General features: G+C 40.0%; 1 protein-coding gene across 1 annotated transcript in view; it reads left to right on the top strand.

Moving 5' to 3' along the window:
• Positions 1-16,261, top strand: part of st18 (ST18 C2H2C-type zinc finger transcription factor) — a 153,511-nt gene that overhangs the window by 83,934 nt on the left and 53,316 nt on the right. The window contains exons 8-10 of the mRNA XM_048596120.1: positions 10,414-10,515; positions 12,025-12,233; positions 14,498-14,700. Of these exons, the coding sequence (XP_048452077.1) occupies positions 10,414-10,515; positions 12,025-12,233; positions 14,498-14,700 (514 nt within the window). The remainder of the gene's footprint in view (positions 1-10,413; positions 10,516-12,024; positions 12,234-14,497; positions 14,701-16,261) is intronic.

Here is a 16,261-nt window from a genome sequence, read left to right on the forward strand (position 1 = left end):
TAATTTTCAACATTGGACCTTGTTAAGTCACACCCATTTGAGAGATGAGCGTTCTCTTCAGACATCCCAAGGATGAAAGAAACTGCAATGGCCAAACATTTCTCATCTCTCACAAGCTTGACTGCAGATAAGCTCAGACATCAGGGATCCTTGAGATTGTAGCTAACATGTTCTACTTTTTAATTTGTACAACAATGAAACTAGGTACCATGCGGAATATGCCACAGCCTGCTGTGTACACTAATACCAACCTTGTGAGTGAGAATGGAATCAGTGATGATTCTGCATTTCCCTATTCATCAGCTTTTCAAGGAGGCGTGCTGCCATTCAAGGCTGAAAGATGTACAATGAGCAGCTCATGTGCTCACTCCCTATCATAGCGCATTGGTCTGCTGAGAAAAGCTACGTAAAATGCTGCCATTCTCAGATTCAGTGTTGTCCAACAGGATGTTCAAGCATTTCCAGGCAAATTAGCAGTTTTCACACACTCTAAAACATCAAAGTATCACTGATGATGACAGAATCAAAAGGATTTATCAGGATTCCTCTCAACCTGTTATTCATCATGTGTGACTTTACTACACAACACTTGGATATAATGCCCTGATGGAAACCTTCGGAATTACCTAATCTTAGCACCATGCAACATTAGGACACTATCTCGATTACTGCTGCTTTTTCCCTGAACAATCAGTATGACGTGTAATGTGTTAATACTTTGAAGTGGAATCATCCGAGGATATCACATATCCAATCAAATGGATGATGAAACAGTTATTCAGCAACACAACCAATCCAAGGATCACAGCAATAACAAAGGTCCATAGTTCTTTGCACTAAGCATGTGCTGCTTGCTATATTACCAACCGATAGAGATGTATAGAAACAGACCCTTTGTCCATGCAGACCAGATATCCTAAATTAATCTAGTTCCATTTGCCAGCATTTGGCCCATATCCCTCTAAACCCTTCCTATTGATATACCCATCCAGATGCATTTTGAATGTTATTAACGTACCTGCCTCTACTGGCAATTCATTCCATGTACGCACCACCTTCTCCGTGAAAAAGTTGTCCCTTGGGTCACTTTTATACCTTTCACCTCTCACCTTAAAACTATGCCCACTACTTTTGAATACCCCTACCCTAGGAAAAAGACCATGGCTATTCACCCTATCCTTGCCCCTCATGATTTTATAAACTTCTATAAGGTCACCCCTCAGCTTTCAATGCTCCAGGGAAAATAGCCCCAGCCTATTCAGCCTCTCCCTATAGCTCAAATTCTCCAACCCTGGCACCATCCTTGTAAATCTTTTCTGAATCTTCTAAAGTTTCACAACATCCTTCCCATAGCAGGAAGACCAGAAATGAATGCAGTATTCCATTGGCCTAACCAATGTCCTGTACAGCCACAAGAGAACCTCCCAACTCCACTGCTCGATGTACTGACCCTATAAAGGCAAGTGTACCAAGCATCTTCTTCACTATCCTACCTACCTGCGACTCCACTCTCAAGGAACTATGAACCTGCACTCCAAGGTCTGTTTGTTCAGCAACAGTCCCCAGGACCTTGCCATTAAGTGTATAAGTCCTGCCTTGATTTGCCTTTCCAAAATGCAGTACGTCACATTTATCTAAATTAAACTAAATCTGCCACTCCTTGGCACATCGGCCCATCTGATCAAGGTCCTATTGTACCCTGAGGTAACCTTCTTGGCTGTGCACTACACCACCAATTTTGTGTCATCAGCAAACTTACTAGCCATACCTCCTTTGTTCACATCTGAATCATTTATATAAATGACAAAAAGCAGTGGACCCAGCACCAATCCTTGTGGCACACTGCTGGTCATAGGCCTCTAGTCTGCAAAGCAACCCTTCACCATGACCCTCTGTCTCCTACCTTCAAGCCAGTTCTGTATCCTAATGGCTAGTTCTCCCTGTATTCCATGTGATCTAACCTTATTAACCAATCTACCATGCAGAACCCTGTCAAACACCTCACTGAAGTCCATGTAGATCATGCTCACCATTCTGCCTTCATCAATCCTCGGTTTTACTTCTCCAAAAAACTCAATCAAGTTAAGGAGACGTGATTTCCCACATATAAGGCCAGGCTGACTATCCTTTCCAAACAAATGTAAATCCTGTCCCTCAGGATCCCCTCCAACAACTTGCCCACCACTGATGTCATGCTCACCAGTCTGTAGTTCCCTGGTTTTTCCTTACCACCTTCCTTAAATGCTGGCATCACTTTTGCCAACCTCCAGTTTTCCAGCACCTCACCTGTGGCTATCAATGATACAAAGATCTCAGCAAGAGGCTCAGGAATCGCTTCCTTAGCTTCCATCTTTCCTATACAGGTCACTTATGCCCACAAGAGATTCCAATGATCCAAAAATGTGAGTCCTTCTTCCCTGCACCAGCTCCTCAGCCACGTGTTCATCTGCTCTATCCTTCTCACTAGTTTGTGGCGCTGGGAGTAATCCAGATATTACTAACCTTGGTGACCTACTTTATAACTCTTGCCTAATTTCCTATATTCTCTCCTCAGAACCTCATCCTTTTCTCTCCCTATGTTGTTGGTTCCAATGTGTACAATGACCTCCTGCATTTCCCTCTCCTCTGAGATTATTCTGCACCGTCTCTGAGATATCCTTGATCCTGGCACCAGAGAGGCACCACACCATTCTAATGTCTCGTTGTCGGCAGCAGAAAATATCTGTCTGTTCCTCTGACTAGAAAGTCCCCTATCACAATCGATTGCTTGGAACCTGAGGTACCCCTCATTACATTAGAGCCAGTCTCAATACCAGAAACCTGACTCGGTGCTACATTCCCCTGAAAGTCCATCACCCCCTACATTTTCCAAAATAGCACACTTGTTTGAGTGAGATAAGGATAGCCACCGGAGACTCCTGCACTACCTGCCTACCCCTCCTACCTTTCCTGGAGTTAACCCATCTACTTCACTGCAAAACAGTCAAATGAATTCCAAGTTCAATTCATTCATCCTGGAAATTGGTTTCAATTAAATCACCTCTGGTCTTTTGAGCACAGCAAAACACACCTCATGTTTTATGTCCTGGCCCTCATCATTATCTTCATCCTCAGAAATTTGCTCTTGATTCCCTATTTCCTCTGGATGCAAGAGGTCTTCCCTTTTGTTGGCTCCAGTCATGAAGGACACAGCATGCCACACCCTTTCTGGACGATACTATAAGGTCCTGCTGTGGCAGTGAAAATTCATCTTCAAGAGCCTCATGATCTGTACTACAGTTTGAAGCATGACCACCATTGTATTTTCATTCTGTATTTATCTGAAAAGGTTTCATGAGCCATATTTGGAAGGTGTAGACATTGCCTCCTGGTAGCCACCCCTGTATGGACCAAGGACCTTGGAAGAAGAAAAGAACCTTTGAGCTCCCTTGTATGTCATAGTCAGCATTCTGATACGGATATCCAGGATTTGGCATTAAGGGCCACATATAGTTTGAGCATTGATGGAGTGGAAGCTTTTTCTGTTGACAAATTTTGTATATTGGCAACAGTGTCATCTAAAAGCAAAGTGGGTGCGGTTAATAGCGCCCTGTACCTGAGGGAAACCGGTGCTGGTGGATGTCACTCTCCCGAGCCACTTGACTGTTCCCATCACAGAAAATGGAAGCATAGAATGGAAAAAAATTGCATCAGTAATATCATGGATACAGTTGTGGGTTGTGTATTAGAAGATAAGACACAGATCTAATACGTCCTTGAAATAAGCTGCTGGCATAAAAATTCAGTGCGGCTGTTAAATTGTTGGCCTTTGTAATGGCATAATTATTGCCTTCCATGATGTCTTTGGAGCGGCACGAAGGCCACAATGACTCCAGCAACAACCATTTTCCATGTGAGATGTGTGAGCAGGTAATCTGTGGGGAATATCAGAAAAAATAACAATGTTTAAAAGGGAGGTACTCCTGAGCCCTCATATCCATCACATTGAAGCCTTGTGCTATTACTTTACATATGTGGCGTTGAAAGGAGGTCATTGTCACGCCTCCAAGCTCTGAGGTGTGCCACCTTTCCAAATGTACGTTGTTCCACCAAACTTTTTTGCTACATTATGAGTTAGAATTCTGCTTGTAAGCTACCATGCTACCACCGCCCCCCCACGCTCCCCTGCCCCCATTAACATAGAAGGCCTCCTTCCACATCACAGATCATGTTCTTGCATTCTTACAGTACATTGTGAGAACCTGTAGCTGTGAATCGTGAAACGGGAACTTCAGGTTCCAGTTTTAAATGCCTTGTTTTCATTACAATTGTTTAGCTGATATATCAAAGATGCAGTATTGCATAATTTATTGGTAATGATTGCTTGAGGCTATAATTTTTAATGTGCGCTGATGCATTGCAAATTGAAATCAGTTAAGTGGCATTATTGAATCAGTGGAGGCACGATTACTGCAATTGCTCAAGGAGGGATTCCAATTTAAGAGTTTTACTACACCCCCACAGAAGAAAACAATAACGTACTTTGCCCACTTTGTGTGTGGTATCAGCAATTTGTGTAATTAATGCACAGTTGATTTTAAATCCAACATCACAAGTTTCCAGCTTCATTTCAGTGTGAGTGTATTGCAGAATCTGACTGTGGCTAATGAATTTCATCCTATCCTTCATGTTTCCTTTTGTGTTGTTGTCCTTGTGGCTCCAATGACCCTTCAACCTTATCCCCATTGCCATTTATATAATTATTAATGCTCCCAGCACTCCCAGAGCCATGACTTTGAAAATCCCATGCCCTTGTTGGCTCTACACCATCCCCAAGTAGAGGACAGAGTGACGGTAACGTACATGAAACACCTCTGGTGCTGTCAGTCTCTGACCGTTCACTATGAAGTTTCATCTGCTATCTTCAATTGCCCCTATTGTTGTCACTACTTTCTCAGTAACCCAGTGCAGTGAGGCCCATTCCCAGATTGAGTTGCACAGCTTCCCAAGAAACCATGGGCTGCCTCTTGATAAGCCCCTGACTGTTATTGACCAAACAACTTGGACTGACTGTGATCCACACACCCTGTCAAGATGGCCCTGACTGATCACTATCCACCCCGCTGTCACCATCTCCCCCTCCCCCACCAACCACATCCCCCCTGCCACAACCACCTTAGCCTTCCAACCTGATTAATATCTCTTGGATTAGAATTGGATGAGCCCTAAATCACCTGTAGTTTGCCACATAAACTGCTGGCATATACTGCAAATTTGTATAATTTAATCTAGTCTGGGAGAGTGCAAGGTTACCTGTTTTGTAGCCCAGCAAGAGAAATTCAGCATATTTCTGACTGGTAAGAGATTAGAAATTGTACCTGCCAAGATAGTTGGGAGTTCAAGTGTACAATTTTGAAAAATTTAATCACGGGAAAGAAGTGTTGCCAGGCATTTATTGCCCATCCCTAGTTTCCCTAGAGAAGCTGGTAGTGAGCTGCCTTTTTAAACATGCAAACTTGGGATCTAGAGACACCTGCAGTGCTGTTAGGAAGGATGTTTCAGAATCTTGACCCAGCGACAGTGAAGGAACAATGTTATATTTCTAAGCCAAGAAGGTGTGCGCTGTGAAAAGGAACTTGCAGATAGTGGCTTTTAGAGGAGCCTTGATGAGTTACTTATTGAAAGTTAGTATACTAAGTATAAAAGGCAATCAAAATTATAGGATGTCTTAAATCAGCATGGATAGAAGACAAAGGAGATAAAGTTATATTTCAGTCGGATAGACCACTTGTCAGACTTCATGAGAAATAGGATGGTGTGATGGCACAGTGGTTAACACTGCTGCTTCACAGTACCAGGGACCTGGGTTCAATTCCACCCTCAGGTGACTGTCTGTGTGGAGTTTGTACATTCTCTCTGTGTCTGTGTGGGTTTCTTCCAGGTGCTCTGGTTTCCTCCCACAGTCCTAAAATGTGCAGGTTAGGTGGATTGGCCATGCTAAATTGCCCACAGTGTTTAGAGATGTGTATGTTAGGTGGGTTATGCAGAGTGGGTCTGGATGGGATGCTCTGAGGTTCAATGTGGACTTGTTGGGCCAAAGGGCCTGTTTCCACAGTGTAGGGATTCAATGAAATATTGCATTCAGCTTGGACATGCCAGATCAGGAACAATATATTTGCTTTGGAGATGGTGTAACACAGATTCACCAGAATTATAATGGGTCAGCAAGGGTTAAATAAAAAGGGCAGGTAGCATAAACCTTCCTAGCTTTCCTTTGGTTGTAGATTGAAAATTTATTGTTCCAATTGCAGCTGATGGTAATGCTGATCCCAGAATGAAACCTAGCTTGATTGTTTCATTTTTGCAGTTAGTTTATGTGGGGTCAGTTACTGAAAGATACTCACATAAGTCTGTAGATGTTCTTAGACAACAGAGAAATTTCATTAAACAAAAGAAGAAAACAGAAGTGTTATATATGACAATTGGAAACAAAGCTAAAACAGAACAAAGTTACAAACAACCACTGAGAATGGTGGAGAAACTCAACAAGTCTGCTAGCATCGGTGGAGAAAGAAAGAGGTAATATTTTGTATCCATTTTGAGTCTTCTTCAGAACTGAAAGGGGTTGGTAAATGTGTTTTTCTTAATACTTTGGAAAAGTCAGAGGCCTAGTACAAAAGACTAAGGGGTTAACTGAATGGTGATAGATTTGAAAAGGAGGAAATGCAACAAGAACTGGGTGTCTTTGTACACATGCAGCTGAAAGTAAGCACCCAGGACTTTTTTAAATTCACTATTTTTATAAAGAATCCCTACAGTGTAGAAACAGACCATTCAACCCAACAAGTCCACACCAACTCTCCAAGAGCATCCAACCCAGACTCGCCCTCCTACCCTATCCCTGTAACCCTGCATTTCCCATGTCTAACCCAGCTAGCCTGCACATCCCTGAACACCAGGGCAATTTAGAATGGCCAATCCACCTAACCTGCACATCTTTAGACTGTGGGAGGAAACTGGAGCACCCAGAAGAAACCCATGTAGACACAGGGAGAATGTGAAAACTCCATGCAGACAGATGGAATCAAACCTGGTTCCCTGGTGCTGTGCTGATAAGTTAATTACATCTTGTCAATTCTTAAATCTGTCTAGCTAAAGATCATTGTTTTTGCTTTATGCTCAACAAGTTAGCTTAATTGATCAGCTTTGCATGTGGCCCCTTCCCCAGGTCATTTTGGTCAAAAAAAGCCTCGCATTGCTGCTTAAGCAATTAATATGTTTTTACCGAATCTGTCTGAACTTGTATAATCTTTGAGCAATGAATGATTTTATAACATCTTGTTAAATTTGAGCAATTGCTGGGTGGGACAAATGCTGTTTAGACTTTTTGCAGGCGTCAGGGAGAGAGAAGTGCAGACCTTCAATGAGATGTGTGATTTCCACATTGGGACCAAAGCAAATGAGGATTAAGCTGTAATAAGTGGTGAGCATAGATCTGCTGCAGTGCGGAGTCTTAACTTTTTTCACTGTCCTGATAAGACAAAGTACCACCTAGGAGTGACGGTGCGCTGTTGTTCTGCTGAAGATAAGTCAGCTAAGTATGTGTTTCCTGTTTGAAGTTGTACACCTGATAGCTTGTGGCAAATTTCAGTTTACCAAAGCAGTATATGTTTGGATTGGTATTGCTGTGTCGTACTGGAAATTCTACATTTAAAAAACAAAATCAGTTGGTATTCTAGGATAACACAGTGTGGAGCTGGAGAAACACAGCAGGCCAGCCAGCATCAGAGGAACAGGAAAGTTGAATTTTCAGGTTGGGACCCTTCTTCAGAAATCGGAGGTTTAATGTACTTGCTTTTATTTGCATTAACAATAAATTTTGAGATTCTCTGAGGATTTGTTGTAGCTATTTCTTGAATTGGGGATTGAGGGGGATAGAACTAGAAAAGTTTGTCCCAGATTTTATTTTCCAAGACCGCTCTTTTCAAAGTGTCTGTGTGTTCATCAAGTAAATCTCAAGTACTACAACTTTTTAAAAATTAAACTTGGCAATCCAGTGCTTCAGAATAGAGAAGCTTATTCTTTCTTGTGCTCAAGGTAACTGTATGAGATGCTGGGAATTGGCTTTGAACCATTTTTGAGATTCTCAGTTGAGAAGTGGAGTCCTATTGAAAACCAGAAAGGTTCATCTGGAAGAAGTCATCACTTCTTTTAATATTTATAAATTTTGTTAAAATGACAAAGCTGGGAATAGTCACTTTAGTTCTACTTCCTATGGAACTAGTAGCATGGAAATGGCTTCTAATTGGCTGTCTAGGGGTACTGTGAGCCCTAATCATGTTTCATAATGTATTACCAACATTTTTGTAGGGTGGATTGAAAGTGTCAGTCCTTGGGCTTCCCATGTACCCACCCCTTATGAATTTAATTTTAATTTGCTGGTTAATTGTTGCTCTTTAAAGTGTAGGATCATAGATCAGAGACGAGTTAAAATCATTCTTGTATGGATTCTAGGTAATGATTAAAATTTAACCAGTAAATTGTCAGAATTGAAAATTCAGGTAACACCTAAATTCACATGAGGCTCTGTAAGCATGTTAGTTTTTCTCGATTAATGCTCCTGAAATGATACTGGGGACAAGAGGGGTTAGACATTTTCCTTCAGACTTTTGCAGATGAATACACACGGCTCAAGCCATAGTCTGGTTATGGGTCATGAGTGTTGCTGACTAGGCCAGCGTTAATTACTGGTAGTTTAGTTGCCCTTACCATAGGTAGACTCATAATGCTGTTAGGAAGAGAATTCCAGGATTTTGACCCAACAGCACTGAAGGAAAGGTGATATATTTCCAAGTCAAGATACTGAGCAGCCTAGAGAGAAACTGGCTGGTTGTGGTGTTATTAATCTGCTGCTGTTGTCCTTCTAGGTGATAGCGGATATGGGTTAGGAAGGTGCTATCAAAGGTTCTTTGGTGAATTTCTGCAGTGTGACTTGTAAATGGTGCACATTGCTGCTACTAAGCATCAGTGGTGAAGGTGCAGCAGGCGATCAAGATGACGAATGGTGTGTTGACTTTCATAGCAAGAGGATTTGAGTACAGTTGCAGGAATATCTTGCAACAATTGTACAGGGCCTTGGTGAGACCACACCTGGAGTGCTGTGTGCAGTTTTGATCTCCTTATCTGAGGAAGGATGTTCTGGCTACAGAGGGAAAACAATGATTCTTTAACATACTGATTCCTGAGATGCAGAACAATGTGTGAAGAGAGACTGGATTGGTTAGAACTATATTCATATTTAAACTTTTTAGAGTTTAGAACAATTGAGGCATATAAGCTGCTAAAGGGAATTGACAATGTAGACGTATAGAGAATGTTTCCTCATATGGGGCAATCTAGAATGAAAGGTCATAGTTTAATGATAACAGCTACCACATTTAGAACAGAGATGAGAAGGAATTACTTTTTTTCAAAGAGTTGTGTAACTATGGAATTCATTACCCCAGAGAGTTGTAAATGCCAAGACGTTAAGTAAATTTAAGGAGGAGATAGACAGGTGGGTTGAAGGCTTATGGCAAGTGGGCAGGAAAGTGGAGTTGAGACCAAGATAAGATCAGCCATGATCTCTAAGTAACCTGTATTTATTGTTGTGATTCCTATGCAGACCAACAAACTAAAAGAATCAAATATATTGAACAATCAGAACAACTGGATGAGTCTTTGCTTTTTATAACTGTAACTTTAAAAATCAAGCTAAAATCAACATAAATTAAAAACCAATTAACAGGAAATTTATGGTGAAGTAGATTGTAAATTACACATTAAATAGCATATGCAGCAAAAAGAGAGCTCACAAGTTTACTAGACAGTATATGTGGGACTAATTTCAGACTCAAAATTCTACAAAGCTCTGAACTTTTGCTGGTAGAATTCCAATCCTTTTCTATGAGTACTTAGCCTGGTCCCCAGCTGAAATTTGCCAACCTAAATTTGAAAGGTATTGTATTCACCAAAGTAGTGTACATTTTCAGCACCTCCTCAACTATGCTTAAGACAGTCTTGACAGCTTGGATCAACTAAAATTATCTTAAAGCAACAGAAGCAGCTGCAACAATTGTGTTCTTGCCTATTCCCAGCTCCTGAATCCACCCTCTGCCTTCTTCAATCTGCCTCTCCTGCGTCAATGAAATCTGAGTTTGACAGGTTCTATATCCTTGAATGCGGCTTCATGTCAGTATGCCCTTAAACCTGAAGTTTCAATTGCCATCTCTCCTTCCATTTCTGTTTCCATCTTAGATTTCCTCAAAAGCTGAAGATTTAGTTTCTTTTACATTTAGCTGACATTTCTGTTTCAGCCTCTAATTATGATTTGCCTCAAAAAATACAAGCTTTGAAACTATGAACCCCATCTCATTTTTTATTTATTTTTAATAGTCTCTCTGGTTGCCCAATTGCTGCAGCAGAGAAATTGACTAAGTGCCAAGACAAGCAGAATGAGCTCTCAAGGGTTGGACAAAGCCCCGACCAAATACTCAGGTATGTTCTTATTTGATGCTACTGTCTTCCATTTGCTCACCGTAAACAAATCTACTAGGGGCTATGGTGTCCTGTAATTAGTAAGATTATTAGTTAAGTTCACGTTTCACTGCTTATCCAGTGAACTGGCAAAGTGGATCATCGGCCTGCATCTGACTATCAACTCATTGAAATCAAATTGAAGTTAAATAAATTATTAAAAAACATGTAAATGTCTCAAAATGGTTCTTTTCCTTATATTTAATCCAGAATCGTTTGTCAGTGTTTTGTTTAGAATAATACAATTAAGAATACTGTACAAGACAATAGTATCACTTGATTCAGGTAAAATTTAGAAATTGCAGAGAAAGTTGAATTAATTCGTGACATCATCTGAATAGGTAACTATCTATATTTTGAGTCAATTCCACAACTGTTGTGTAAAGTTCCTTCTCAAACCTCCAATGTGAAAAAACTGAGTCCATTATGGAAGGAACACCTGCAATGGGTCTCATTGCATTTGGGCTTCCTCCAAGTTAAAGCCTCGGAAAATTAGGTAAATGTCCTCATGTCACTTCTACCTCACTAGCTGGATAATCCAGGAAAGAACTTTAGGAAATAAAATACAGAAGAAATAAGGATCTGTCAGTAATAATGTCCATTTGATTTTCACCTGCTGTGCATCACAAGGTAAGTATTACTGAGCCATACAGTGGAGGATATTTGGCATCATGCCATGTTTTTGCCTTCAATGTCACAAGAAAATAGAAAGTGGATTGCACCTTGAATTTCAAGCAGGTGAATGACTTAAGAGAGGAGTGAGAGAGGTTGGAAAAGATTTGGTAAAATAGTCAGAAAAGTGCTGAGAGAAGAAAAAGATTTTGAAGGAATGCATAGATGCAATACAAGAGGATTAATCCAAGAAAATCTGCTCTTTCCTTGAAGTTTCGTATTAGTTGATGTAAATATACCATCAGCAGGAGCAAATTCTGATCTAGGTACTTTTCTGGAGATCATTTTGATTCTAAAGTGAGGAATTAATTATTATTCAATTTAGACTTGTCAGTATTGGAACATTGTCCCAGAGAATTAGAGCTGTCTTCAGTCATTCTGCCAACAAGGCTTCAGCACTCACCTTCAGGGTGAGTGTACTGTTACAGGCCTGGTCAGTGCCACTCTGTTGCTGTTATTGATAAGGGTACCTCTTACACCATATTACTCAACCATACCCCAAATTTGGGTAAGAGGGAGAGCAGACTAGTCACTACTGTATCTGGTACAGAATTTTACCCTGACTGATTAAGAATGCAATCTTTACCAATCTATATTGAGGTTATCCTAGACTGTAAATATTCTCAGTCTAAGTGTGAAACAGAGGGATAACAGACTCAAAGAACCTTATTCATAATGATTCAGGATGTCACTGACCATAGCTAAGAAGGGCTGGAATAACCTTCGGAAGGAAGGGAGAAGAAATCTTGGGAAAATAAATTGGGTAACATCATAACAGTTTTTCTGTCCATTGTGTAGGCCAATTTGTCTGGTGAAACAAATGGAGATTTCTCAGTCCAGTTATGGATCCACACAACCCATCAGCACATCCCATACCAACATATCAAAGGAGCTGGACAAATGTGCTAAGGCTCCATTTGATTATGCCAGCTTTGATGCACAAGTATTTGGAAAGCACACATTAACATCAAAAGTTCCAGAACGGGAAGCTGTTCAATTTTCTGAATGTAAGTATTGAAGATCAAAATGATACAGCACTCAAAGTATAAGTGAAACCGTGCAAATCACAGATACATAGTAGGGCTGAAATTAATTCTCCTAGACTCCCATTTTAGTCCAGCAAGAAATGGGCAGATATCCCAAGAAATTATTGGAGCCTCACAGAACTGTTGTGTAAGTAATAGCAGGTTCTTGCCCCCACCACCATCTCCAGAGCAAATAACTGATGACCAGAGTATGGAACCTAGAAAAATACCTCCCTAATTCTTCAGCTGGTGCGATCCAGGCCAAGCAAGTGTCCAGGTCATCCAAACAGTCTTACAATTTTGTTGATCAGTCCCATTGCTGAGAGTTAAATGAAACATTTGTTTTATCAGTGTCCTGGTAAACATGGGGTGTTCAATTGTTCCATGATATTTTGAGATTTAGAGATCAACCTGATGAGACCAGTGAAGGAGATGAGACTAAGGTCACAATTTAGAGAATCTTTGGACAATTATAATACAACAGCAATAACATAGTTTTATATTGGACCATATGTTTGAGCAGTCACGTAGCTGCTGCCAAATCCAGAGAAATTCCAGGCTTCTTTGATTATCCACTTTTTACCTATACAGCTGGCACACAGAGATTTTAAAACAAACCCATTGCAGCAGCAAATCTAGTGCTATATAATGAGTAACTTCACTACTTTTATAATTGCCCACTGTGACATAATTATGCATTATTTTTAAATTGAAATTTAAAATTTAGCCCTTTACTTGTTTATCCATTATTTCTCTTCTCCCCAATCTCTTGCATCTATTTATTACCTTTTTTTACTTCTGTTTGACTTTGAATTAATATAGCTTATCATTAAATATTTTTGAAATTTAAAATAATTTCATTAAATTATTTTTTTTCTAAATCGCCACATCCAGCTTAGTTCAGTGGTGGGGCTGGTTAAAAAGCAGAATCAAATTTCAAACCAATTACATTTTTAACTCAGACACTTGAGGATTTTCATTTAATCTGAATTCAAACAGCCGAAGTGGGATTTGAATCCCCAGCTTGTGAATTATGATTTCTGGCCATTGGATTGCTACTCCAGTGACATAAATACTTTACTACTCTATATAAGTGTATACAAAACACATCAAACTGAATCACATTCATATACAGAGTCACAGTCATATAGTCATACAACATGGAAACAGACCATTCAATCCAACTAGCGCACGCTGACCATGTTCCCAAACTAACCTAGTCCCATCTGCCTGTGTTTGACCCATATCCTCCAAACCTTTCCTATTCAAGTACTTATCCAAATGTCTTTTAAACTTTGTGACTGTACCTGCATTCACCACTTATTCTGGCAGTTCATTCCACACTCTAACCAATCTCTGTGTAAAAAAGTTGCCCTTCATGTCCTTTTTAAATCTTTCTCTTCTCACCTTAAACACCTTAGGGAAAAGACCTTTGCTATTCACCTTATCTCTGCCCTTCGTGATTTTATAAACTTCAATAAGGTCACTCCTCAACCTTCTACACTCAAGTGGAAAAAGTGACAGCCTTTCCAGCCTATTTCTATAACTCAAACCCTCCATTCCCGCCATTATCCTGGTAAATCTTTTCTGAACCTCTCTAATATCTTATAGATCACCTTAAAATATCATCTAGTAAATATGATGGCAAGGCAAGTATTCTCGTTTAAAACATTCTTAATTACTAACAATCTGACAATTCATCCTTAGAACTTGACAGGTGAAATGATGAATTTAGTTTTTGCTTTTCATAGTATGTTGCATTTTAATATTGTATAAATTGGGATAGCAAAGAGACTGTTGGAACAGTCTCATATTGTCAATAAAAATGTGAATCACCATTGTCCTACCAGACCCTAGGGCTGTGTCCTCATTAGAGACAGAGAGACAACTAGTGGTCATTTAACCTGAGGTTACCATGCCTCAGGTGAGGAGAGAGAACGAGAAGTAGAGTCCTTCTTAACTCAAGCCAGTTCCTCAGTTCATGGTGTCCAATACTGAATTCAAAATCAATATCCCACTCCAACATTTATTCATTTATTGCTAGATTTTATTTTTCCTACAAATTGAATAGAGTGCGACTTGTGCATTCCTCTTTAATATCCATTTGGCTTCTGTAAATTTCTTTTTACCTTTTATGTTAGTTAAATGAGAATAACAATTTACAAATTGGGAACTAGGCTGAGCTATAAATATAATTAAATCATTGCACTAAAATTAATGCATGTGTTTTCTGCACCTGTTGCCAGCCAAACACTTTTCAGGTCCAGTGACTTCTTCTAATCGACTATCTAGTGCCTCTGTACAAAGCCCATGCCACTCCAGTATCTACAGTTACAGTCATGATACTGAAGCAACTCATATAGCAGCTGCGGCTATCCTCAACCTATCCACACGTTGCAGAGAGATACCAGAGAACCTCTCCACAAAAGTACAAGATTTGTCAACTAAGGTGAGATAGTATTTACAAAATGTTCATTTGCACTCAACCTGTGGTAATAATGAGATTCCTGTCAATCACGATCAAGTTACTAATCACATAACTCTTATATCCATAAGGAACAAATCAGTCTAGAAGGAGCATGTGTAGAAAGAGGTGTTAGACATTACATTAGAGAATTGTATTTGAGATCCTATTCACAGATGTGAATAAGAGTGTTACAGTACATAAGGAGTTGTAGAGCCTTACTTAGAGATAAGAGTAGGCAGACTCAGGGACAGTGTATTTATGGACACTCACAGCCCAAGATACTCCAAGCTGGTATCTGAATGTGCACAACAGTATTGGATTAAAGCATAAGATAAAACACAAAGTCTCTGAAAGCATAAAACTAAATAGTTTCTGAGGCAGAATTGAAAGTTTAGATATCACAACCACCTTCAGAGTATCCAATGATTTATTCAAATAAATGGAACTGCTATTGCTTAACTTAAAACATGCTGCTGGATTGCATTTTTTTAATCTAGTGAAAGCAAGCTAAGTCAAGATGCTAAAGGGTGGCACAATGGTTCAGTGGCTGGTATTGCAGCCTCACAGTGCCAGAGACCTGGGTTCAATTCCACCCTTGGGCATGTGTCTGTGTGGAGTTTGCATATTTTCCCTGTGTCTGTGTGGGTTTCATCCAGGTGCTCTGGTTTCTTCCCATGTCCAAGATGTGCAGTTTAGGTGGATTGGCCATGCTAAATTGCCCAAAGTATCCAGGGATGTGCTGGCCAGCTTGGCTGTGGGAGGTGTGGGGTTATAAGGATAGGGTAAAGATATGATGTACTACTAAAATGAGAAGTCAGGTTAGCCACAATCAAATAGAGAATACAGTTATAAAACATATTTTAATTCTCTAAAAATGTATGGACAAGTGTTCATTAATTGTGTATATTATTACTAATGGTAGGTCAGAAGATTGGTAAAGCTTTAGAAAGCTGAAACAAAACTAAAAGAAAGGAAAATAATCAGATTTTGAATGTAAACTAGCAAGAAATATAAAAAAAAGCCAGTAAAAGTTCCTGCAAGGTAAAAGAAAGTTGGAAATCCACAGATTAAAAAATGTTCTTTGACGATGTAACAAGTAATGTGGACAAAGGAGAACCAGTAGATGTAGACTCAAAATTCTGGTTTCCTGAACCATTAGAAGGCCCATGAAGGAAGTCAGATGTCTGGACACTGTGGACCTTCTGATCATAGACTTATGTGGGAAATTACCCAGGAAATATGAATTACCAGTGGGCAATTCTTTTGTTATCTCTGACTCTGATCTAAAGTTGAAGACTTTGGATGAATCTGCATCACTTACCTTAATAGTTACCCAGGACATGTGAGACGGTTTAAAACCTAATCTGTTTCAGAGACAGTAGGAACTGCAGATGCTGGAGAATCTGAGATAACAAGGTGCAGAGCTGGATGAACACAGCAGGCCAAGCAGCATCAGAGGAGCAGGAAACCTGACGTTTCGGGTCTAGACCCTTCTTCAGAAACCTTTCGGAAATCTTTCTGAAGAAGGGTCTAGACCCGAAAC

Source organism: Rhincodon typus, chromosome 4 (genome assembly GCF_021869965.1).
Source record: "Rhincodon typus isolate 14 chromosome 4, sRhiTyp1.1, whole genome shotgun sequence".
Classification (NCBI taxonomy): domain Eukaryota; kingdom Metazoa; phylum Chordata; class Chondrichthyes; order Orectolobiformes; family Rhincodontidae; genus Rhincodon; species Rhincodon typus.